This window comes from Galleria mellonella, unplaced genomic scaffold, assembly GCF_026898425.1.
Source record: "Galleria mellonella isolate WM207_F2 unplaced genomic scaffold, CSIRO_AGI_GalMel_v1 utg33, whole genome shotgun sequence".
Classification (NCBI taxonomy): Eukaryota; Metazoa; Arthropoda; class Insecta; order Lepidoptera; family Pyralidae; genus Galleria; species Galleria mellonella.
Window position 1 is genome coordinate 11,491,186 of NW_026442079.1, and position 27,917 is coordinate 11,519,102.

The 27,917-nt window shown below is 30.3% G+C and overlaps 1 protein-coding gene across 12 annotated transcripts in view; it reads right to left on the reverse strand.

Moving 5' to 3' along the window:
* The window catches only part of LOC113516875 (basement membrane-specific heparan sulfate proteoglycan core protein), a 279,082-nt gene that overhangs the window by 53,534 nt on the left and 197,631 nt on the right, over nucleotides 1–27,917 (reverse strand). For 5 of the 12 annotated variants that reach the window (XM_031911661.2, XM_052896558.1, XM_052896554.1 and 2 more), the window contains 17 exons: nucleotides 20,555–20,665; nucleotides 20,007–20,114; nucleotides 18,799–18,906; nucleotides 18,360–18,473; nucleotides 17,022–17,243; nucleotides 15,481–15,603; nucleotides 12,874–12,997; nucleotides 12,517–12,626; nucleotides 11,725–11,835; nucleotides 9,931–10,557; nucleotides 8,465–8,590; nucleotides 6,615–6,668; nucleotides 5,479–5,493; nucleotides 3,072–3,205; nucleotides 1,714–1,807; nucleotides 821–955; nucleotides 142–390 (listed from right to left, as the gene is read on the reverse strand). In XM_031911661.2, coding sequence (XP_031767521.2) covers nucleotides 142–390; nucleotides 821–955; nucleotides 1,714–1,807; nucleotides 3,072–3,205; nucleotides 5,479–5,493; nucleotides 6,615–6,668; nucleotides 8,465–8,590; nucleotides 9,931–10,557; nucleotides 11,725–11,835; nucleotides 12,517–12,626; nucleotides 12,874–12,997; nucleotides 15,481–15,603; nucleotides 17,022–17,243; nucleotides 18,360–18,473; nucleotides 18,799–18,906; nucleotides 20,007–20,114; nucleotides 20,555–20,665 — 2,565 coding nt within the window. The remainder of the gene's footprint in view (nucleotides 1–141; nucleotides 391–820; nucleotides 956–1,713; nucleotides 1,808–3,071; nucleotides 3,206–5,478; nucleotides 5,494–6,614; nucleotides 6,669–8,464; nucleotides 8,591–9,930; nucleotides 10,558–11,724; nucleotides 11,836–12,516; nucleotides 12,627–12,873; nucleotides 12,998–15,480; nucleotides 15,604–17,021; nucleotides 17,244–18,359; nucleotides 18,474–18,798; nucleotides 18,907–20,006; nucleotides 20,115–20,554; nucleotides 20,666–27,917) is intronic. The other 7 variants (XM_052896549.1, XM_052896550.1, XM_052896548.1 and 4 more) reach the window with 7 other exon arrangements.

The window sequence follows — 27,917 nt, forward strand, 5'->3', positions numbered from 1 at the left end:
TGATAATAGTTTCTTTAGTGTGATATAGAGATTAAAAAATAACGGCTATAAATTGATGTGCCTGTTTGGACCTTTACCAAGTTTAAGGATCAACTAGTTTGTAATAATAAATTTTATATGAATTACGAGTATATGACATACCGCAGCTTATTTCATCAGATTTATCTAAACAGTCAAAGACGCTATCGCAGTGGTAACTCTTGGGGATACACTGGTTCGAAGCACAAGTAAATTCCACTGGCAAGCAGGGTCGGTCAGGGTCAGGTGGTCCGCAGTTCTGTTCATCGGACCCATCGCCACAGTCGTCTTCCGAATCACACACCCAGGTCTTGAGGACGCATCGACGGTTCCCGCATTGGTATTGGTTTGGTTCGCATAATCCTTGATGAGCTATAAAAGCAAAAAACAGGGAATTCAGTATGGAAACTAGATAAAATATTCTATAATTATATTTTAATATTACGTACTCGAATCAATAGAAGACGACGTTTTTTTATATACCTTAGAATGGCAAACAAGCTGACGGCCCACCTGATGGAAAGTGGTAACCGTCGTCTATAGACATGAGCAGTACCATGGACATAACAGTGTATACTGTTTCGCCCATGATACCCCCCATGCGTTACTATTCCTGAGGACTCAGGTGTTATTCCTCTGTACTCTGTAAATTCACGCCATATCCCACCCTTCAAACCGAAACACAGTCATGCAAACACAACTGCTTCACGGTAAAAACACGAATGGGACAGAGGTACCTAAGCAATCGACTTTTGAACAAAGTCTCCCTCTGGTGCTACATCGATTATAAATAAATACATACTGCAGCTGTCTTCATCAGAGCCGTCACTGCAGTCAGGCTTTCCGTCGCAGACCAATGACTTGGATATACATTGCCCGTTGCCGCACGTTGCCTCACTTGGCCGACAGCTTGGGAACGGCGGGGGTGCGGTCGCCACTGGAAATTATAAGAAACGCCGTTTTAAACTTACGTCGTGGTTTGTTTAAAACTTTACAAGTCACCACAAAAGGGTATCGTACTGTTCATAATTACACATGCGTTAGAAATTTTCAAACGAAATAATTTTATCTTATTAAAAATTAAACGTTTTTTTTAAATAAGATGACAAACAAGCATACGGCCCGCCTGATGATAAGTGGTTGCCGTAGCCTTGAAGAAACCTCTTTATTTCTTTTTTGAAATATCATGCTGTGTTATTTTGGGAAATCACGGCTGAGAGTAAAATAGGACGTTTCAGTATGTTAATTTACGAATTTGATAATACAAAATTGCAAATAAAAATATTATATCGACTAAACGATGTTTAATTACAGAGTTTTAACACTGTTTACACAGGTAGTGTTTAAAATTACTTTTCTAGTAAGACCATATATATATTATTTAATTTAAGAACGACAATTGATACGCGCAGCGCTTCTTCGCTGTTATTCAGCGTTGAAACATCGGTATCGCATAAAATCACGATAAATATCACGCCTATAAAATAAGTAAAGTTATAATTATAATAAACGTTAAATATAGTTTACCATAAACATGCTACATTATTAAGAATGCTGATGTATTTTAACCAGCTTATTTGTAGAGACAAAGATCTTCCACACACCCATTTTGAATTCTCACGACAGTTTCTTCAGGTGCTTTCAAATTAAGAATAGCAATAAAAAAAAAAACAAAAGAGTTCAATGTTAACTAACCAGCTCTGTCTACTGTTAACGAAACGCGTAATTCTGATCCAGGATAACTCAAGAAATTAACAGCTTGACAAATGTAAACGCCGCTGTCCGCAGTCTGAAAAGAAGGTTTGAGTATGTTTATTTATATGTACTATGTTATTTGTATGTTTCCATAATAAATAAAATTAAATAGGTATAATATTTTTTTTTTCTACTATATTATAACACATATTTTTTTATACAACTTAGAATGGCAAACAAGCTGACGGCCCACCTGATTGAAAGTGGTAACCGTCGTCTATAGACATGAGCAGTACCATGGACATAACAGAGTATACTGTTTCGCCCTTTGATACCCCCCATGCGTTGCCATTCCTGAGGACTCAGATGTTATTCCTCTGTACCATGTAAATTCACGCCATATCCCACCCTTCAAACCGAAACACAGCCATGCAAGCATATAAAAAAGGCTATAAGCTTGGCTAGAATAAAACGCTATTTAGCTTAGCATTAAATCCATCTTTTGATTTCTGCATTATGAGTGTTCAATGAAGTTATTATATTACAGAAATATTGTTGTGAATTTAACAGCATGTATTTAGATTAATAACACATAATAATTACTGTCTACGCGTAAAACTGGCAACATTATGCCAAAAACAATGTTTGACAATTTATGTCACAAGTTTGTGTGGCATATCACTACTCCACAAGTACGATAGTAAAAGGCACTATCCAAAGCCGTAAAATTATCTTAAAAAAGCGAAGTAACAAGCATGGTTGATATTTTTAATTATTCATTAATTTATGTGATATATATAATATATATTTATTTATTTATTTGTGTTATGTCACCAACATCTACTTTAGATGAAAAAAAATAGGCCGCCCCTTTCTCGTGGGATTCGTAAGAAACGATTAAGGGAGGGCGAGATATATGCAATAAAATCCCTTTTAAAACATTTTTTTTATACAACTTAGAATGGCAAACAACAACTGACGGCCCACTTGATGGAAAGTGGCAACCATAGCCCATAGACATGAGCAGTACCATGGACATAACAGAGTATACTGTTCCGCCCATGATATCCCCCCATGCGTTGCCATTCCTGAGGACTCAGGTGTTATTCCTCTGTACCCAGTAAATTCATAAACATCTCTAAAGCATGACTGCGGTTGCCAACCGTGGTAACTACTGGCAAAACCCCTCAAGGGGAAGGCTTATTTTCAAAGGTTGACAGTTAAAGGCTGATATATGATGATATGATGATGTCACCTACGTCTAATTATTAACTTACTATTGTTAATTCCAATAAACTGAATAAGTATAACACGGTTATATCATTAATTAAACTACTAATGGGTGTTCTGTCACTTACAGTAACTTTGTTTATTTCGAGCCGTCCATTCCTGTCCGTGGCGCCAGGTTTCAGTGATTTACCGCCTTCTCTAACCCACCTAACAGCTGCTCTTTGGGGCCCTTCGTCTCTGCACCGGAATACCACGTCACCACCTTGAATAATCATTATATTGCATCAGTGTCATGCTAAAATTAGTCTATAACCCACCGGAGAAAATGATACCCAAAATTTTACCCAATTATGAAAATCAATAGTTCGATTAGTACTAACTCTAGGTGTTTATGATAATTTGATGGGTGAATTAACTTGTGCATCAAATTTTTTGTATAAGATATAAGATTCATAATTATATAATTTAAATATTATTTATTTTATACATATATACATAATATGTATATAATTTTTAGTTATAAACGCACAGTCTAATAATAAGTTAAAATGATAATTTAATTATTGAATCCCCAAATAAAATCATTATAACTAATTAATTAAGATTCATGCGAGTAATGGTTAAAACTAAATTATTATTTACGTATGAAATGGTAATGAAATGATTTCTTTATTATGTAAATAAAATCCGATCTATCTAATTGATTCTCATCAATTCTAAATCACAGATCGCTGCACAGTAATCGATATTAATAATTTAAAATAAATAGATAAATATTTCTATAGATAATTGTTATGTTATGTTAAGTTAGATAGATAGATACTCTTTATTGTTTCCTCCATTTATTATATTTATCTTATTAATATAATAAATTAAAAAAGTGTAATAAAGTAGGAGATACTTAAGAAAAATTAATGAGGGGTCATAAATATGGGCAATAAAAGTCATTTAGCATAAAATCAAAACAAAAACCATATTTCCTATGGTAATAATTAATATGTAATAATGTTAGTTTTATTAATTATTCAGACTTTTATAGTAGAATGTAAAAAAAATACGATTGAATTACACTCTGGTATATTATATTTATATGGTATATATATTTATTTTCTTATAGTATGTGCAACTAATATTATACAGTATATGATAATTCACGTATTAATAATATTATAATTAATATAAAGTAAATAAAAAAATATGTATTTGTATTAACAATGTATCAACGGCACTACATAATAATAGGTTAATTCTTTTGTACAATGTACAAGTATTTTTTTTTTTGTTCTCGAACATTTTGATCCTTTTTTTAGTTTTTGGTAATAGATATAATTTTGTTTCTAGGAAAAAAGATAAATTTTTGAGACCCTATTAATGAATACTAACACTATTTATAAGGAATGGATTACGTTAATGAACATAAATGTATAAAGAATATACAGGAATTTGAATGAAGGATGTGAGACAATTTGTGAGTTTCTTTACCACCTCCTTACCACTTGCTTAAAAATTTATTAAAATAAAATGAAAAATGTACCAATGTAGTATTACGTAAAGTATGATAATAATCTTACCTTCTATTGTCTTAAGTGACAAATATACAAGTAAACAAATGGAAACGTTAATGGCTGTTCAATCATGATTCTACCGTTAAATTATGGTATTTAATAAAATAGCCAATATTGTAACCACTTATTCATAAAAAAAAAAAAAACATCAAACCTATTCTAATTATTCATACAGTTTTCCTTTTATATCTAAAATAGATTTCTAATACACAAATAAGTATCAAAAACAATTAAAATAGGTTTGTAATAGGTTTTACTTTTTATAAAAAAAATGGGTAAATATCCATTTTAATAATAATGTGATTACTTTTTATATTAATTTATACCCATGAAACGTCATGCATCTGCTCCTGAAGTACTGTACAAATTAGTAAAAAAAATGTTGTGTTACTCTATCTACAGCGTGTTTGTTTTTATGATTCTGTATTATACATCTGTACTGTAAAAATGCATCAACTTAATTTTATAATTTAATATATAATTTTATATATATCTTACTTTACAATATACATATCACTGTCTCCCTGGATCATTAAGAAAGTACCTACACGCTTTTTCGAATTTTACAAAAATAAATTATACGTAATGAGTTGTAACATAAAAACAAAAAAAAATCTTAAGTCTATTCTGTGTAGAATTTTCACGTGATTAATCATTTACAGTACAGATGAACACATTTTTTTAGTAAAAGAAAAACTATTACTTTTTCTTCAAATGACTTCTCTTTCCGATTAAGGTATTAACTGCATACATAAAAATCGTAGATATAATTAGTAAGAGAATTCATTATAACGATTCCAATGATGATTATTTTTAATGAATGTATTTATAAATAAAAAATCGTAATTCAAACAAAACTCGGTGATTAATGCAAATAAACATATGTAATTAAAATTCATGTGTTTTGTTATACAAACTGAGCCCAAAATGCAATATCGGTACCCAAGGAAATATAGGCACACCGACTCACCCTGATAATATTTAGCTGTTCCACCACCATGAAAAAAATAGAATTTTAATCAGTAAAACATTTATATATGTATTAAGAGGTAGTATATATCAACTACCTAATTTGTACGAATTTAAATATTTGCTTAAATTTTAAACACAACCACTGTTTATCTTTCTAATATAACTGAGAAACAATATAGAAATAATTGAAGTTAGTTTTTTATTAAATTACTATATATAATATAAATATAAAGGTAGAGTAAAATAACTAATAAGTTAATTTTATATTTATATTTTTTTATTTTTAAATATTCGCAGGTCTCTCACCGATATTATACCTTCTGTGTTTAGACATTAAAATAAATAAGTCATTAATAAATGCAACGGTATGTATCATGTAAGTTGAAAACCAGTTGACTTGTTGAGTGACTATTAATTGTGCATACATTTTTTAATAACTTAAAATTAGAAGTTACGTTATCAAAAAGTATGTATAACACTTCCGTAACGAAACTATATATATATATATATATATATATATATATATATATATATATATATATATATATATATATATATATATATATATATAATTTATTGTCTGTGTGATGACTGAGCATATTATCTAATTATCACTCCTTTTCCACCGATGTAAATAAAGGAGTTTTTTAATTCGTTTTAAACGAGTTGTAAAACTCCTTTTTTGTCATCGGTATGACTAATTTAAATTAATATTAATATATATCTTTTAATTTCGCTATCTTGAATATCATTAACTATTTAAGCTCACCTGATTTCCATGCCTTTTGTTCAGGATATATTTATAAAAAATGCATTTTAATGTCATATCTGTTTATAATTATTTTAACAGAATATGAAAACAGCAGTATATTTTATTAATTAAACATTTTGGAATTCAAAAATAGATTAAATCCAAAATGAAAAAATTTTTATTGGGGAATAAGTGAGTAATTTTTTAATCTTAGTTAAAAATAGATTGTATTATTATTGTATTTTTTGATAGATCATTTTTATATGACCTCTGTCAAGTCAAACATTTTATTATTATAAATAAATTACTTATTTTAATTATTACAATTACGATAGAAATAAGTCAAAGGACATATAAATTATGATATAAAAAAAATAACTTACCGTATTTCACTGTTTGTTCGTCAGGGTATGTCTTAAGATTGAGAGCTGGAGGTGCTGAAAATATAAACATATTGTTTAGTTGTATGCGTATAGTGATTTAATAAAGCCAAATTCACATTGCACAATTAGTTTCACAAAACTAGTTTATTAGCTAGAAATTATGAAACATACTTTTTCTGATTCCTTTGTTATGTAAGCAACAAAATTTTCGTTATACTAATTACACTTCACTATTATAAAATTAATTGCAGGACACTATTTTAGTTTCAATAAAAAACTGCACAGAATACTAAATTATTTTAGTTTTATAAAACTAATATGTATATTTCTAAATTAGAGGTTTACAAGTGAAGCTGTTGATAAAATTAATTTCGTGAAATTAGATTTTTGCTACATATTGTGCAACGTAAATTAGGCGGCAGAGAACGTAGTGAGAATCGGTCACTGCGCATTTTGTAAATAAAATATTAAATTGTATATTATCGTCACTATATTTACAAGTTAAAATATTTTAAACAATAGAGTATTTCATTTAAAAAAAGGTAAAATTCATTAATAGAAAAGAATTAATAATTTAAGTAAAAGGAATAACTACCTAGGGTCGTGAATTGCATTTCGATGATAAGCGAAAATGTAAAATTTTATATGTATAAATATTTTAAATAAGCTTGATGGAACAAAACAGTACATGGTGGAAATTACTATATAATAAGAATACTAAATTATACCCGCTGAATAATTTTCTATATCTTTTCATAAAAACGAATTGCATTCATAGATTTCAAAAATAATTCGACTGAGATGATAACACAACACCGACTAAAACTCAAAAAGGGATAATCATGATACCCAAACAAAAGGCCTTCAATCTATTTGCAGCGATATTATTTTGAAATGTAGTAGTAATTTCTTCATGTTAATTAAATTAATCGGATAATTATTTGAGGTAAATCTCAGATAAAACATTTTTTATCTGCGAATGCAATATTCTCTTTTAAAAACAAAAATAAATCCCTCCATATTCTGTTTTTTTCCCTCATTTATATAAGCGCAGCATAGAGCAGTTGCTAGAAAACATGCATTCATGCTAATCAGTTGATACTCTTACTTTTTTACGGCGTCCGCTATAAAGATTTTAGATTTAATTATGTAAATATTAAATACAATCATTATTACATATATAATATAATAATATTAGTCAGGAAAATTAATTGTACGACATTAACCACTACCATATTGAACTCTGTACACATAATAAATGAATGATAATTTTTTAAATACGTATTAATTAGATAATAAAAGCAAAAAAAAAAATAAAATTTTTAAAACTTTAACAATTATAGAAATATCTGCAAGTATGTATATTTTTTCCTCTATAATTATATGTTATAATCTGTAGCATCGAATAATTGAATAAGAACGATTTTAGTATAATTAAAAAGTATAATTAAGTACTATTGAATTACAAAAATGTGTTAGTCACACTTATTACTATTTCGAATACATTTTTTTATACGAATAAATATATGGAAGTTTAAAAACCGTCACCATTACGAAGACAATTACAATGATTATTTACGATTTTTTTTCTTTCCAAAAGAAAATTGGCAAAATAATTATGTAACTTTTTTGATGCAACGATTTACGGTACTGCGATAGAAAGTTTTACTAGTGTTTACAAAATTTGTGTGAATAAAAAAATGAGATAATAAAACGAAACCACTATTAATTTTACTAATATATACTAGTTATCTTAAAACAAAACAAAAAAATGATAATTTGCCAATATTCTCCTTGATAATTTTTTTTTAAATATTAAGTCCGAATTTAGCATTCATTGTCATTCTTACTGCCTGAGGGACAATTATATTCATCAGCGCTATCCGGACAGTCCACGTGTCCATCGCAACGGCGAATCACATCGATGCAAGATCCGTCGTCACAACGCCATTGATGCCTTGCACAGCCGACGTTGACTATAGGTAATTATTTTCTCATTAAGCGTCAATAAAAATAAAGTACAGACATTTCTTCAATTTCTGTTCATTCGAAAAAAAATCAATACTCTTCTTTATTTTCCCGTATTTATGTTAAATCACCAAATCCCGGTAATCCCGTACACTAATGTATGTCATTTATTTATTTATTTTATTTAACATCTTACCTATTATAATTTTTAATTCAAATAGTATTGTAACATTAAAAAAATAATCAATAAATACCCGTTTCTGCATATAATAAATACTGTGGCAATATTTTGTTTTATTATCAATTAATATAAACTGCATTTAATTATACTAATATTATTTAAGCTGAATTAATTATATAAAATTGATTTCATGCATGAATAAATTAATCTCAGCAACATGAGTGTTGTGAAATTGTGAAATTAAAATTATTGGTAATATTATGATCTTTCCGTGAGACTATGACAGTTTCGGCAGCATCGAAGCCTTTGCAATATGTTTCAAGTGACATTTACGCAATAGAATTAGTTAGCATGAGCATGGCATGGTATGAATTTTGTTAAATTATTTGCATCAACATGAAATTCTTCGTATCTGTGAAATTCAGGACTGCATTACAAAATTGACTGTTACAAAATTATGAAATTGTTCATAAAATTAATATCATTATTATTATTATTTTTGTTATTTATGTTTAATTGTTTTTTTTTTCTTCTTAGCAAAAATATAGTTTTAATAAATTTTTTGCTCAATGGTTTACATCGCCACAAACTTTATTAGGTACATAACCTACATAAATTCATACCAAATAATTTATCACACCTATAAAAATATTTTAATAAATCTACGAGGAAAATGTGGATAATTAAATTAAAATTTCATATTTACTTTAGTAGAATATTCAAAAGATAATCAATCTTTTTCTGTATTTGTACACAGTTAATTCTTTTTTTGAGCCATTATCTGTCCACAGCTGAACATAGGCCTTCCCTATAGATAGCCATAAAGAGCGGTCATGAGCCACCTGCTTCTATTAATTCTCTTTGGCATTATAGTTATAAAGAATATGGCTTTTTATAATCTTAACATTTTAATCATATCCTTTTTTATTGATTATAATAAAAAAAAAAAAAAACTAGACAATTATGGATCTTGAAAATAATTATTTTCAGTCTAGAACTACAATGAGTTGAAAACTATTCTATCCAATGAGTTATAATACACTTTCCTAATAAATGTGATAATAATGTAAATCATCCAAAAATCAAGACCTCAAAATTAGTCGAAATTGATTATGGCCACAGCGCGGCGTTCAAATCGAATTTTATTTTTTAAACAAACGTTCTTACCGAATGATGTGCCAGTTTGTCCGTATCCGTAACGATCCGCATTAAACCTGGATTCGCTGTCATAATCTGGTCGGGATGTTCCACTTGGATAAAGATCCCTATCTGCAGATCCGGCTCCTTGGTAAGGTCTATGTTCCTCTGGTTGGTATGTTCCGGTAGGGTAAGAGCCGCCATCGTATGGCCTGGGTTCTCCCTGAGGCGGATTGGGAACGGAAGGTCCAGGATAGTAGGGATAATACGGTCTGTATGGTCGACCTCGTTGACCTTCATCCTCAGAGCTTCCATATGACCTACGTGTAGTTCCTTCCGATTCTCCCGGGTAAGTTTCAGGCACTTCGTACAATGGTGTTGTCTTATACAATGAGTCATCTGTTTCCCACGGAAGATTACCACGTGGCGGTTCAAAATCGTCTCTTTCATCCGGATATAGTCTTTCTGCTGATCCTCTGCCGCCGTTATCGTATCCTCTTGTGGTATAAACAGGTGGTGGACGTGTTGTGAACACGTCGAAAATGTCCGCGCAGTTTTCTTCATCTGACCCATCGTCGCAATCTCTACGATTATCACATTGCTGCGATTTATATATACATTTACCAGATCTACACGAGAACTCGTCGGTTCTACACGCTGCAAATAAATATCACACAAAATAAATAAAAAAATAACTCAAAAATAAAATACAAATAAAACATAACAAGTAAACAAGCATGCGTTTGAATGGATGCATTTTAAAACAATGATTTCTTCAATGAGCCCTTCATAAACAACAACAATATAAATACTAGCTGTTGTCATAATAACTAAACATAAATTTATCTAAACATGCCTAAAAATAGCGTACGACAACTCCATCGGTATACAGAAAGTGGAAACAACGCCTACGAGTACATGAATACCAAATTGAAATGTGAATATTAAAACAAAATACTATACAGGTATATATATATATATATATATATATATATATATATATATAAGATGGAGAATGGTAACAACGCCTAATCACTAAAATCAGGAGTAGACTATATCTGGAGGTTCGAACACGCATTCAGCATTCCAATAATAATCATTAATGCTCTAATACCAGAGTTCAGACAGTTTTGCTCATCAGAGAAGTCCAAACAGTCATAAATATTGTCACAGCGCCTCGAGTGAGTAATACACCGTCCATCGTAACAGGTGAACTCTGATTCGTGGCAGGGCTCCATTGGTACAGGAGACCGGGATGGCCTCGCCATGTACCACGCTGTATACCATTCTTATTTAGAAACTCAACCTACTAAGTATTAAAATAGGCAATCTATTTATAGTCAATTGTAAACCATTTAACTCATTACCATCGTCATATTGTTCTGTTTTGAATGTTGATTGTTGTAAAAATGTATTTATCGTTAAATGAAATGTTCTTGATAATCAAAATACTATCTCATAGGTACAGATGTTTGATGGCATGATGCTTCCGTGACCCTTGTGTTCTATATTTCGTGAATAATGTTTATTAGTGGCTTCATAAGACTAAATCTTGTGAATGGAAAAGAAAAGTTTCTAAACAGTGCACGGAATTGAGTCAAAGGTGTAATAACGTAGTGCGATAAAATTGTGCAACATTTATACATCGAGTGATAGTCTTAATGCAACTATAGTTAAGCATTAAAGTGCTTTGTGCTTCACATGTAACACATACAACTTGATCTAATTATGTATATATTAATTAACTTCTCATGTACTATTTGCTTCGGACCTTGTTCCTTACGTTGTTCTTCGTAGTTATTGAAAATAAAAAATAATACTTACGACATTTCTCTTCATCTGTGCCATCGTTACAGTCCTCGTGTCCGTCACAGAAAAATTGGTTGTCAATGCAAGTGCCGTCACCGCATTGTATTTGGTTCTCGTTGCATTCGCCTGAAACGAGAATGTAAAATTTTTATAAACGTTGACCGTGTCTAGGGAAAGTAGATAAAACTTTATTTAAAATATCAATTCAGAGTACGATAGGCCTGATATACCTGAAGAAAGCAAGAGCCCTTAAAATTTGAAATAACAAACATGCTATAGATAAATAAATGAAATGAATTGATTATAATACACACATGAACAGTATTTAGTTAATATCATTAGAAATATATTATTAGGCGTATGGTCCCGCCATAGAATAGGCCACTCCATACTTTCCCGTAGGCGTCATAAGAGGCGACTAAGGGAAATCGAGGGATGGGCAGCAGCGTCCCTCTTAAAACATCTCCAAAGCTTAACTACAGTTGCCAATCCACCTATCAAGCGTGGAAACTATTGGCAAAACCCCCCAAGGGGGAGGCTTATGTTCAGCAGTGGATAGTTAAAGGCTGATATGACGATTGGAAGTACAATAGTCAGACACATGTCATAATATTATGATACAAAATACTTTTTAACATAACTTCGTCATTTAGATCACGCATCACATTCTTTATTTTTTTTTTATCCAAAAGGTTGTACTTTCAGATTAGTTCCGTATACATTTCATTGATTTTTAAAACAAAATAACTGATTCTGTTACGACTGAAGTAAATTATTTTTTGCAAAACAAAACCTATTATTACTTACGTGATCTAGATATCATAGTGGTGTTACAATTCTCCTCGTCACTTCCATCGTTGCACTCTGGATAGCCATTGCACCGTAGTACGGGATTAATACATTCACCGTTGTTGCATCTAAAACAAAATAAAATACATCATAAATCCTGAGACTCATACAGATTCTGTTTAGTTAATACTCATACGAACACATTAAAAAAATAACAAATTCGCAAAGGCCTTAAATTAAAAAAAGAATATTGCGTTTATGGTAATTCGCTTCAATAATTACGCGTAACGCAGAGCATAGACTATGTAAGGGTAATAATATAGTATTTAAAAAAAGAACATGGCAAAATTAAAATTGATACTGGTAAACAGTTACCTGAAGTCATCAGGTCCAATACATGTATCGCAGTCGTTTTCGTCAGAGCCGTCAGAACAGTCCGGGATGCCGTTGCATATTTTTTCACGTTCCAAACATATATTGTCACATTGGTGGATGCAATCTTTAAAAACAATACGATTAAGTTACATGTATATATTTAATAATAAAAACATTCAACACACAATACAAGAGATAGTGTAACAATTTCGCATAGCTTTTAATTCGCATTAGTGTAATTTGGCAAATATGTAAAGAAATTTATTCATTTCGTGTGTACTCGAAGAAACAAATAAATATATACTATTTTATATATATATATATATATATATATATATATATATATATATATATATATATATATATATATATATATATATATATATATATATTACACAACGCTACATAGTTTCAAAGTAAACAAAGATTTGCTTAGTTTTGGAACTATGGAAAATACATACTTATTATTATAAACATATAAATATTATACATAGAATATATTTAGATACTACAACACTAGTTGACGACACTTTGTATTGGACAAAGTCATACTCTTAAATACAAATATTTTACTGTACAGAAATCGAAACTGCGACTATCGGAAGGTAAGGAGGGGTGTGTTAAATCACTAGATAACAATAGTAGTAAAATTATAAAAAAAAATGGAAACAAATTAGTTTAAAACGAATGAATGCTATTGAAACATTTAATAAACTAGCTTTTTGACTGATACTTCGTACGCCTAGTTTTAAGAGGTAGGAAAATAGATCAGTTTTAGAAGATGTATCTATCAAGATATAATACATCAGCAGGTCTACTCTTGAATGTAATATCAATATCAATTTAATCTATTATCTATGATAATTATATATAGCAGTCACGAAACAATAGTTAGGAATTAGGTTATAATTGGGATCGGTTTACAATAGTTTACACTGGCACGTTATACTAACACGCATTTAACAGAACAATATGGAACCATTACGTCGCTAGTATTGCAATTAAAGACTGCAAAACGGTTCAATTTCAATGCCGATTTCATGGAATTTATATCAAAAGTAATTTACCATTGATTTTAAATTTTTATAAACACCATTGTAAAAAGTGTATAGTAGTTTCTTCGTGATACTGGAATAAACACACAGACAGACACACAAACAAAATTTCTAAAAAATATTGTTTTAGCATTTACGAGTATTCTTCTTAACAAAATACTACTCATATTAATTTTGATTAAATATCTTCCATCTTCTACAAATATTATCTAGTTCCAACATTATTATATTTGTAAAATTTGACAGCTTGCAATATAATATAATAATTACATATAATTCTAAGAATACTGTATAAAAAAAATAGAATACAATAATATTACAGTTATATTAATAATTAACATGCTTTATAAATGATATTCAATTTAAAATTGAACTCTATTGTCTTACAAACAAAACAGTACGAGAACAAAATATGTGTATATAAAAAGTGTAAATATATTATGTTTATTTTTTAATTTAATTATCATGGAAGGAATACGAATTTTCCTAGTATAGAATAAGAATTTCCTGTCATACCATGGACAACTATTGTAATGTTGCTTCTAACAAAAACCTTATCAGCCTCCTCCCAAATACCCTGACATAGACAATTTATAAAAAAAATTATTTTATCTATCTATAGATTAAAGATAGTACCCAAAATATATCAAAAGAGATTTACCGTAAGTTTTGTGTACACCATAAATGTAATATAAGGCAATAAGTACTGGCAGACTGGCAATGCAATTAGAAAAATGAGACAAGAAAATAGACTAGTGTTCGTATTTTGTAAATGTGTACATGTGGTTGCTTTGTATTTATATGGAAAAGTTGCAAAAAAATAGCAAATTTTCACGTATTTGTTATAATTTATAATTAAATTCTTGCACGTTTAAAACTTTACACAGATTAAATTAATTAATTATTTTATTTACCAATTTTTGTATAAAATTGTTGTAATGTTTCTATAATGTTGCTTTAAAAGAGATATTAATGTTTATGCAATAAAAATTAATTTACATGAAAAATGTGCGATTTTATTTAAACGACACATTTAATTTAAACCAATTACTTTCCCTTATAATTAAAAATAAATAGAACTTATTTAGTTCATACTATCGTCAAATGAGCTTCGAGCTTATATTGTGTAGATACGAGTAAGTGTCCTATTTGTTTATCTCGTTCTAACATGTGTATATCATAATGCTTTTTCTCTTTTACATTACCAATATAGGCTTTATAATCTAAGGTGAATACAAATATGGCGTAAATTTACTGGGTACAGAGGAATAACACCTGAGTCCTCAGGAATGGCAATGCATGGGGGTATCATGGGCGAAACAGTATACTCTGTTATGTCCATGGTACTGCTCATGTCTATAGGCGACGGTTACCACTTTCCATCAGGTGGGCCGTCAGCTTGTTTGCCATTCTACGTTATATAAAAAAAAATTAAAAAAAATATATGTAGGTAAACCACATAAAATACTCTATCCATATTGGTGCCTTGAAATTATCAGAACTGTCTAATAGTGCTCTAGAAAACAATGTAATTTTCAGAAACTTAACATACCTTCTTTACCACAATTTTGTTCGTCTTCATGATTGTCACATTCTGGATTACCGTCGCAAGGAATGGAACATATTTCATTGCCATACGAAATACACGGAATCTGGCCATCGAGACATCGGTTTTCTGAAATAATATTAATATTAGAACACATGAAATACTTTCAACATAGATCCCCTGTGTGATTGGCATATTTTATTGTTTATTTTTTTGGTTACATTCAAAGAAAACATTCTTACCTTTTTTCAATAGGTAATTTTTGAAATAGCGTACTTTTGTATTGCTAAATTGATTGACTTAAAAATACCCATGTTATAATTAAATATCTAAATAAAAAACTAGAGATGAAAAATAAATAGATACACACTTATTAAATCTACACAACCTTTTTCAAGAAAAAAAAAATAGTTGTCAACTTGATGACTATTATTTCATTGATTATACTATGGATTGATAGCATATCAAGTCTAATAGAATATTCTAAGATTCATGCAAGAAACATGCACATGCTAATCGTGCAAAACAATTTGAACCTTTGCTCGTTGTTTTCTGCATTTATACAATTAAAAATATATTTCTAATTACTTACAACCCATCACTTTTACTATACACATGTATTTACTAGCAGAGCGTAAGATGTATGTAATTGTATTTCTGCAATAAAGCAGTTATTTATATATTTACTAGCTGACTCGGCAAACGTTGTTTTACTATATACGCTATTTTGAGAATTATACATGAAAATTTATCAATGCTAAATCATAATAAAATAAAAATGGAAAAAATTGTCAAAAAAAATAACTTTTCTTTTGAGGAGAGTCACCCTTATCATTGAAGGGTATGGAAAATAGATGTTGGCCGATTCTCAGACCTACCCAATACGCACACAAAATTTCATAGAAATCGGTAAAGCCGTTTAGAAGGAGTTTGGTAACAAACACCGTGATACGAGAATTTTATATATAAGATTTATATACATATTTTTGGTGAGTTTTACAGTTTTTATGTTTGAATTGAAGAAGCTATGTTTCTGTATGAAGACTGGGATATAGCAATGAAATTCCATCGCCATATCCTACCTTTTAAAACGAAACAGTCATGTAAGCTTAGGTACTTCACGGCGTCATTTGATATAAAGAATATTGTATTTGATAGAGATTTGTACTTTATAATTTTAATATAACAATTTTATATTAAATTAGGTTTAAATCTAGGGACTAAATACAGTTTATTATTTGCATACCTCTACGGGTTGCTGCATGTTACCTACTTGTATATGTAACATCTTATTTTATCATATAGCAAGCAAATAAATATGATTTGATTTGCAAAAACAGAATAGGACATAGGTACTCAAACGTACCGATTTTGTACAAATTCTGCTAATGGTATAGACGATAATGAATGCACCGTTCTGAAACGTTGCTGGTTACATTAACCGTCACTGTCTGCTAATTTAATTTGTCTAGTAAATGCATGGCATAATATACACTTACGCTCTGATAATAAAGGGATCAAACATGGAGCAAGGTTGGGTGACTTACCACAGTCGAGTTCATCGTCACCATCGGCGCAATCCCTGTAGAAATCGCATCGTTTTGCTAATGTAATGCAAGATTTATCGCGACACCGGAATTCGCCCCTTTTGCAAGTGCAGTCCCTTTCATCGGATCCATCGTCGCACTCAACAGTTCCGTTGCAGGCCGAGCCAGCTGGCACGCATTGTCCGTTCGTGCACATAGATTCATAAGCCATGCATATTGAGCCTGCCATAATATAATGCACCATAACCATATATAATAAATATATTACTGAAGGATTTTTATTAATAACATCTTTGAAAGTAAGTTTACAAAGTTATTTCAAGTTGCATGTATATAAAAATCCCTCAATAATACTATTCGAAATTTTAATTTAGTTGGAATCAGTATTATTATTGTACATTATTATTATAAATATTTTTATGGCATTCCAGGCATTTATCATTCAAGCAAAATTTAAGCGGCTGATGCAGTAACTACGAGTATATAATTAAAAAAAAAATAACTAATGACTGATGTAAAATTTTATTAAGTAATAATACTCTTATAGTAAATGATGAGTTAAATTTCGCTAGATAAAGTCTAGCCAACGAGAGTTAAGGAAATAATTTTAAATACTGATATACTTAATTGTTTTTAATACTGAAAACATTAAGAGCGTTTATACCTTAGAAAGAGAATACCAGGTATTGTGCTTAATCTATGATTTATACTTTACCCAAGTGTGATATAATAGTAATTAAAAAAAAAGAAATCGACTGATTATTTAAAAAGTAACTTTGTTAAAAAACCAAAACGTTTATTATGCGATAAGATTATCAATGGAAATTTGGAATTCGATAACTAAAAACTATTTACAAAATGATCGACGTCTTAGGTCACTAGCAGTACACTTTCATAAATAATCAATCAGAAAGATTGAACATTCTTCAATGAGTTTGTAAACTGACGTTGCTACACTTCGATAAGCAAAAGTATGAAACGCTCTTAAATGTCTAATAAGCTACATCAAATACTCAACTCTGAGACATTGTGATCCTCGTACTGAATAAAGGTGCTTACTTTAGTTTTGTTAATTTGTATTTCAAATTTTGTTAAATTGTGTTTGAATAAAATAATATTAAATACATGTACGATATTATTTAATACAAAATAATGAAAGATATAAATCGCAACAGTATAATAATAGATACAGAATCTAAAATAAACAAGCACCTTTAATTTAAAGTTAAAATTCTTTAAATTAATTGTGTATTGAATGCGAGGGAGGTACTCGTACGAGACCATATTGTGACCACCACCTTTGTGTTACTGATTAAAGTTAATTACTAAGAATCAAACCATCAATGCAATTTCGTTCATCAGAACCGTCCTGACAATCATGCGATCCATCACATTGTTTGCGAGCAGGTATGCAATGGCCATTGTCACATTTGAAGTCATCGTCATCACAAGCTGACCGGTAAAAGAAAATGTTTAATTCTCATCTAAACTTTTAAGATAGAAAACTACAGAGCAGTTAAGATTTTTTTGGTAAACGATTGAAAAGGAAAAAAAGATAATACAAATGTAGAATGATTAAAGAAAGAAACAAAGAACTGTGAACATAATATGAGAGTGACAAATAAATCACCGGAAAAACAGAAGAAAATATAATGAGTGACAAAAAGGCCACAAGAAAAACTGTAAGGTAATGTAATGAAGTAGATATATTGAAATCTGGAAATGAAAGAAACAGAAAGCAGAACTGAACATGATCCCCTGTTTGAATGAAACTTACGACAATGTTGTTCGTCAGAATAATCTTCAGGAGAACAATCGTACTGTCGATCGCATCGTTTACTTAGGGGAATTAACTTGCCACTACTGCATCTAAATTGTGCATAGTCTGGAATGATGTGTAGAACTAATCATATTTATGTCCAAAAGTGTGTTTGTGAAATTTCGAATACACATTCAGATCATGCAATTTGAATACACACACACAAAGAATCCGTGAGTACGAATAAGTGGTAATCAATGTTTATAATTACATTTCTGTTAGGAATAAAATAAAATAGTTCATTCATTACATATATTGATATAATAATTGTAAAAAATTTATATGAACCGTCTACATCTATACTAAATATTGTTTCAATTAATACTATAATAAATAAATATGAAACTTTTATTCTTATTCTTATTCTATCTATTCCAAACACAAGCTGCAAAATTGTTTAAAAATATTAGTGGGTGGATAAATATGCATATAATAATAAATCAAAGTGACAAAGTGATAAAATACTGGTGTTGTCTTACCAATGCAGTTTCTCTCATCAGATCTGTCGGTTGGACAATCCACTCGTCCATCACAACGTTTATTTTTTTGGATGCAAGACCCATGATCACATTGCCATTGATCTGAACCGCATGCTTTTAAAAGGCACTTTTTTAGTAAAGCTTTATTAGTAGATTCAACGAAATTTAATTTACTACAGCTGGCTTAGTATTCATTGTAATGTAATGTTACTATAATATTCGTTTACACACGATTACTAAATAAGGAAGATTGGCAACTTTATTCTTTATTTTAATAAATTATTGCAACGTTATAGACATTTTACAAGAAAAATGACGATACTACGTAATGTATAGAAATATGCAACTTTGTCGAGTCCACATTTTGTTTCAATGTTCTTATTACTTTCTACAATCTTTGAATTCAAAGCCAGTGCAGATCAACGTAACAATACTTACGACAACCGATTTCGTCGGTGTTATCCTTCGGACAATCTCTATACCCATCACAACGCAACTGTATAGATATGCATGTACCATCCCGGCAACGAAATTTTCCCCTGTCTTTGCATACGTGGTGACCAGACCAGTTCAAAATGCGAGACACTTACCGTAAAAATGTCCAGTTAGCATGTGCAGACAAAATTCAATGAGTTCACCATTGAACGAAGGATTTGTTTTCTATTTGATTATTGTATGATTACTTACCACATTCGAATTCGTCAGACCCATCTGAACAATGTTGCACACCGTCACATTTTTTCCTGATCTCGATGCATTTGCCATTGTCGCATTGAAATTCGTCGCTTGTGCAACCTGTAAGGAATATTTTTAAATATTTTATATAAGGCGAAACTTGGTCAATATCAAAAATATTATTTCTGGACAGAGACATATTTAGAGATAAATACTTTTAGGTGGTTGCAGAGATTTTTTTTTTCAGTTGCATTAATAGAAGGGCATTCCCAAAGAGATTCCTAAAGAGAGTTGACGTCAGGCAGGCGGCCGGTTGTAAAACTATAAGCCAAATCTTTTTGTAATATAGATAAAAAACATATTATGTCGACCCTAAATAATAATTGGGATAAGGGTAGGAAAATGATGATTAATAGAAGGGCAGTAACGATTCTTAAATAATGTAGTTCGTCTTATTTTATAGATGCGGGTATTAGATTTATGGTACGGGTATGTTAGATATATGGAAGATGAAATGTAGTTATTTAAAAATACTAGCTTTTAACAAAAACAATACTTACCACAATTTTTCTCGTCCTCTCCAGATGCACAGTCAACTACGCGGTTGCAGCGGCGGCTCCCTTCTATACATTTGCCGTTGTAGCATCGGAAATCGTCAGCGCCACATCGTTCTGTTGACAAAATAGATAACTATATAAGTAACAGTAAAAGAAATAGTTTAGATACTAATAAAGAACATAATGTGTAATTTTAATAAGATCAATAAAAACCAAAACAACCGATTTTAAAAATTTTGTCTGTCTGTCTATACATTTGATCTGGCATCACGTAAAAACTACTGCGTAAAATTGGATGCGACTTTCATAATTATATTTTTTTAAATTTAAAAACTCATGTATTTTATCTTGATACGCCATCTAGGAGTAGTTTATTTCATTAGCTTTCCTGCTTCTGAAATACATGCGTACTAAGTAGCGGGCGAAGAGCTAGTAACTTTAAATATATATATATATGGCAGTAAATTTTCGAAAAAGAAGTTTTCCCAATGAAAATATTATTAGGTATATCTGTTTGTATAACAGACAAAAAATACACGTATCAGCTTTCTGATACGAATACAAGATTTACTTGATACTAGATGGCGCTATTTATGACGTCTAGCTGTATTTATTATTAAGATTCACTTCATGAGAATATCAATGAATAACAACACCCATAAAATTATGGTAATTTATTTCAAATAACGTCAGACTCCATCTGTACACTAGGTCAAAAACTCCTTATATACAGAAGCGCGCATCAGTAACGTCATCTGTAGTGTAACTTTTATGATTATGATTTCTCAATTCAGAACTAGATGGCGTTACCGTGTTATTTTATTCAGTAAATTTTCTCTTATGCGTATCAAAGTTTTATAGAAAAGAAAAACAAACTGCTGTAAAATATACATATTCCACTTAATTTTACGTGTTTAATTATCATACAATAACACACATAATTTTAATAAATGATGCAACATTGAATTATGCTTAAATTAACATTAGAAAGATTGAAATTTTTAACTATGTATATCAAAACACCAAGAAGGCTCTCATGATGCATAGGTTTTAGTTTACATACGTTTCTGAGTATATCGGAATATAAAGACAACAATAATAGGTTACCATGCCGTTAAAATATTTTTTTTGAAAAGACACTTTTACAAAGATGTGAGCGCAACTTCTTCTGTTAGGTATTTTGTTACGAATAGTGACGGGGGAGAGTGGGAGGAGGAATTGTTAGCAATGGAGTTTGACAGCCCCATTGCTAGCAATATGCCCTATTAGGTCGACCTCCACGTGGTTCCCCCTGGAAACCATCGTAAACAATTCTTCTTGAATTCGTCACGATGGGCTAACTGACCTACTTCATCCTCACTTATCATCCTTCACTGGTACCCCGCCGGTGTATACCGATAGCACGGATGGGGTTACCATTCCATTATCATCCATTAAAAAAAATAGTGACCAGGTTAATCCAATTCTGATGATACGGGGGGAAGGAATTGTTAGTAATGCGAATTACCAGTCCCATTGCTAACAATATGCCTATCAGGTTGACCTCGACGTGGTCCTCGCTGGAAACCATCGTGTTGAATTCCAAGTATACTCACCACGATAGGCTAGCTGACCTGCCTTTCCATTCTCACCTATCATCCCTCACTGGTACCCCGCCAGCGTATACCGTTAGCGCAGGCGGGATCAGCATTCCATTATCATTCATTAAAAAAAGATCAGATTCTAGGGCTTCAAAGTACTCTGCTAGAAGTAACCGTATCTTCAGTTTTATTCGTGTTTCAACCGTGAAGTAGTTGTGTTTGCATGGCTGTGTTTCGGTTTGAAGGGCGGGATATGACGTGAATTTACAGGGTACAGAGGAATAATACCTGAGTCCTCAGGAATGGCAACGCATGGGAGGTATCATGGGCGAAACAAAATACTCTGTTATGTCCATGGTACTGCTCATGTCTATAGGCGACGGTTACCACTTTCCATCAGGTGGGCCGTCAGCTTTTTTGCCATTCTAAGTTGTATAAAAAAAAGCAAAAAAGAGTTTATTTTAATAAAACTCCAAAATATAAAATGAACGAATAATTGACGTGACTATAAAAGAGTTTGCTAATGGCCAATAGCAAAAAGAGTTTATTTTAATAAAATTAAATTAAAATATAAATTAACGAATAATTGACGTGACTATAAAAGAGACTGCTAATGTCCAATAGCAAAAAATAGTTTATTTTAATAAAACTCAATTAAAATATAAATGAACGAATAATTGACGTGACTATAAAAGAGTTTGCTAATGGCCAATAGCAAAAAGAGTTTATTTTAATAAAATTAAATTAAAATATAAATTAACGAATAATTGACGTGACTATAAAAGAGACTGCTAATGTCCAATAGCAAAAAATAGTTTATTTTAATAAAACTCAATTAAAATATAAATGAACGAATAATTGACGTGACTATAAAAGAGTTTGCTAATGACCAATAGCAAAAAAGAGTTTATTTTAATAAAATTAAATTAAAATATAAATGAACGAATAATTGACGTGACTATAAAAGAGACTGCTAATGTCCAATACCAAAAAAGAGTTTATTTTAATAAAACTCAATTAAAATATAAATGAACGAATATTTGACGTTACTATAAAAGAGTCTGCTAATGTCCAATAGTAGTAACAAAAATATCGATTAAATGATTACACGTTTCGTATTGTTACTAATTTCATTTACAGAGTGTTTCAGTGACAATTTTAATAAAACTTAGATATCAATTTGTTAATTTTCATATTCATTACAATATATCATATATTACTGTTTACATCCTTACACGTTGATCTTCCAAGTTAAATAAAAAAGGAATTAAGAGATACAATATTAGAAATAATAAGAAACTCTATTTCGACAGTATTGTTATATTTAAATAAAAAGTTAACAACGCTGAGGATTTGTAAAACTGTTTAAGTTTCATAAAGTCAACGCCTACTTATGACGGTTGTAACATGTACCCACATGTGAGGAATTTCAAGGCAGATTTATTCCCAGTTTCAAGTTATTCTCTCTATTTGAGTACGTACTTAATTACCAACTAGACGTTTAAATTGTGTGCACAAAGTGATATGCTTACTTATTCGTGTATATTAAATTTCTTACTTGAATCAAGACTTCTGTTTAGGTGTATTTTGCACTGTTATTAAGTTTTTCTGTACTTCAGTTTGAAGTTTGCTGTGTGTTTGACTATATCTTTTGTCCGCGACTTCTTCTATAATATTTATTTAATGATAAAAATAACATGAAGTATCGCAACCAAAAATCTATGTATGTGTTCCTGTGTACGCGTGTGCGTATGTGTATGTGCGTGTGTATATGTATACGTGTTTAGTATAATATTAATTTATATCCATTTGTTTCACTCACTTATTAAATACGGTGATGTCCGACTAGATTGCTACTCGCGAAACGGCCGTCAACCGTGCTTATGAATAAGGTCTACAATTATGTTCAAAACTAGTTGGACATCACCAAATTTTATATGTACGTAAAGCAGATAGAAATATTTTTTTGTATTTCTTTCAAATTTTTTATTAATTCCAGACGAATTTGTCACAACGGGCCTCCTAACTTGATTTCTTCCTTGGCTATCGTTCCTCACTAATACCTTGCCAGATACCGAGAGTGTGGGCAGAATTATCAATCCATTATCATTCATTTAAAATAAATTATTACTGTTGAGTTATTTATTTTATTTCTTAAATTATACATAGACAATATTTAATATTAAAGACAACAGTGCTAAATACCATTAATATGTGCCAAACATACAGCGAGTCGCCCACTCAAATCCCACGTATTAACTAGAGGCCTAATTCAACAAATTACTGGTTGAGGAACATTATCAATTGAGAATAAATATACGATCGATGCCTTATGGAAACTATTGAATCGAGAAGGGCGTTATATTTGTATGGAAATAAAGCTTTTATAATCATAATTTTGTACTTACAAAATTATATAATAATTGTATATTATGATCCATAAAAGGGTCCACTGACCTTATCTATGTATTTAAAATATTCGTATATGTAGTTACTCATCTAAGATTTAGGTGCTAAGGAACTATCAACTCGATTAGAAATATTTGATATATCTTTCATTATATTGCAGAATATAAATTAGTATATATATATATATATATAGATGTTTATAACTAGCACATATTATAAGGAATTACTACGGATAAAACAAAGTCGCTCTCTACGTGTGTCTGTTTATTTATTCCGCTAAAGCACGCAACATTTTTTTTTGTGCAGAATTTACGTGTATTAGAATCCTATCGTATACTAATTAATTATTTTTTTTACCACGATGGTGGCAAACAGGTATTTTTTTTTATACAACTTAGAATGGCAAACAAGCTGACGGCCCACCTGATGGAAAGTGGTAACCGTCGCCTATAAACATGAGCAGTACCATGGACATAACAGACTATACTGTTTCGCCCATTATATCCGCCATGCGTTGCCATTCCTGAGAACTCAGGTGTTATTCTTCAGTACCCACTAAATTCATGCCATATCCCACCCTTCAAACCGAAACACAGCTATGCAAACACAACTGTTTCACGGTATACAACCCGTCTAATGATAAACGGATACTGTAACTTATGGATGCCTGCAACACTATTGGTGTCACGTGCACGTTGTAATAACTTTTTTTATAAATAAATAAATTAAATGTTTTAATATTAAAATTTGTAATATCGCACTCGAGCGAAACTGGGGCGATGCGTTAGTTACAGTATAATATGCGACAGCGTATCACGTATCACAAACCACTGGAAGTTAGTTTGCATAGATCGACAATAAAAGAAAAAGAAAAACCAACGACAATCCAGCGTTTTTTCCCGCGCATAAACATTTTCAGGTACACCTTCCATATTTAAAATTCTACTGTTGGTGCGACAGTTGGGCCTACTACGTGATAAGCTTTTATAGTAAATAGGTAATATTAGAGTTTGCGCATACGCGCCGAGATTTGGAACTTGGTCGTTTTATGTATAACGTTGACGTGAGTGCTTAATAGTCTCAACTCTCGCCGGCACCCGATTTTTCGGTAAGTTTTAAAAAGATCCGCGTATTCTTGGCACGTCATCGCGGAAATCTTGCCGGTTACATTATGTTTTTTTACGATGTCGTATCTGTTGTGATTTTGAGTACACCTCCAATTGGTGTTATGATACAAAATAAAATATTTTACAACTTTTGTAACTGATATTTCAGGATTTTGAATTAGGAACAAGGAAAATTATATTTTTTCTTTTTCTATTTTTAAAAACTAATATATCATTGTTACAAATAAACCATTATTTTAGGCCAGTATTCCTTTTTATGAAGTCATGGTTCAAACACCGAGTAATTATTTTTAAATGCCAATGCTCTAAGTGTGGATTAAAACGAATATTGAAAATAAGCAAAATGTTATATTATTATGAAAAATATACTACTATTATTTATCGGAGGTGCTTAGATATTATTATAAATATAGGCAGAAGATGCATTTGTCAGGTAATTACAAGTATCTAGTACTCACGTTTCATATATAACACCAAAGCAATTAAGGCAAGTTATTTGACATTTAAACCGTTGCCGTAATTCCTATTCGTGCATATATCTTTTGAATTTAATGAACTTTTATATTTAACTATCGGCATTCTGCATAACACCACATATATCAGATGACGGGTCGTAAAAATTTACAAAAGTAAAATAAGTACTAAGTCATAATTTTTAATATCAAGAAAACATTATAATAATTTTTGTAATGTATAATTAACTCTAATATTTTTTATTATTTAAAAAAACGTTAAGGCTTAAGGATTTATATTTTTTCATTTATTTTAGTATATATTTACATGAAGTTAAAAAAACTCTGTAATTAATATACATACCTTAAAGTGAGCACAAAAGGTTTTATAATTTGTACTTATGTAAATATAAAATATACGTATAAGAATCAGTCTATATAACAAAAGATATCATCGTGCCAGTCATTAACTGTCTACTGCTTAACATAGACCTTACTCTTTATAGACACAACTTTCCGAATCCTGCAGTAGATTTAAAACAAAAATGACGATTTAAAAGTCCTTGAAAATAAGTCTATTTGAACAAAGATGATTTGAATTTGACCCATAAGAAGGGGTTTGTTGCCACGCGGGTTGGCAACCGCAGTTAGGTTTACGGTGATGTTTAAAAAGGGACGCTGCTGCCCAACTCTCGACAATTCAATTCCCTTAGTCGCCTCTTACAACACTCACGGGATAGGAAGGAGTGGTCCATTCTATAATTTATCTATAATCTAACTGCAAGATTTTATAACACTTGTGTACAGTAGTAAGCCGATCGTTTCATTAAAATGCATTAGGTGTACTTGTACTTAGGTATTTGACCGGGCCCTGCGTACGACCTAAATTGTTCAATGTTTAGATCATGACAAACAAAACATTGGTATTTATCTGTATTTATTACAGAATAAAATATTATGAGAATAATATAAAATAATAATAATTAATAAAATATTACAATAAGAACATTATTGTATTAAATTAGTCTACCGTCAAAGACTGTTGCCCCCAAAATACATTAACACCTATGTTACAATAAAAAAAAAAACTTATAATAAGTAACAGTATTCGTATTTCAAAAATATTAAAAAAAAAAATGGTAGAAAGAAGATGGCTGGCGTTATACCTGATCTATGGTATTTTATTCTTTTTTTTTTTTGTTAAAAAATATTTTTATTGTAAGAATTTTATTTACAAATATAAGGACTATGACAAACTGACGTCGTTCAAGTTTAGGTTACGCGCATTAAATTGAGCGACGAATTTATACAATTTTACATGTATTAAGTACTTACATGTAAAATTGTATATTAATTAATTCTGTTTATTGGAAAATTATAATTATTTTATATTACTTTAGTTTAAAATATATTAATTTTATGATAACGTATTTTTTTTTTGTAAAAATATTATTGTATTTATGAGAAAATTTAATATAATTTCGGCAAAATTTGGTGAACAGTTGGGTTCAATTACAATCATTTTACTTAAGTATTTTGGATGAAAATAAAAAAAAAAAGATATCTTTTTTTTTATTTTCGTCTAAAATAGTCTTAATTTAGAGAATAATTACGTTTTAATAATGATACTGTACCAACTTTATAATATTATAGTTTATTAACAAACAACGATCCCAAACGTCTACGTCTCAGCGTTTTATAACAAACGGCTTTAGAACTTAAAAATAAACTAATACTTAATAATGCGCAAAGCAAAAATTTAACAAGGCTGTTTTCACAATAAAAAAAAAACTGTCTC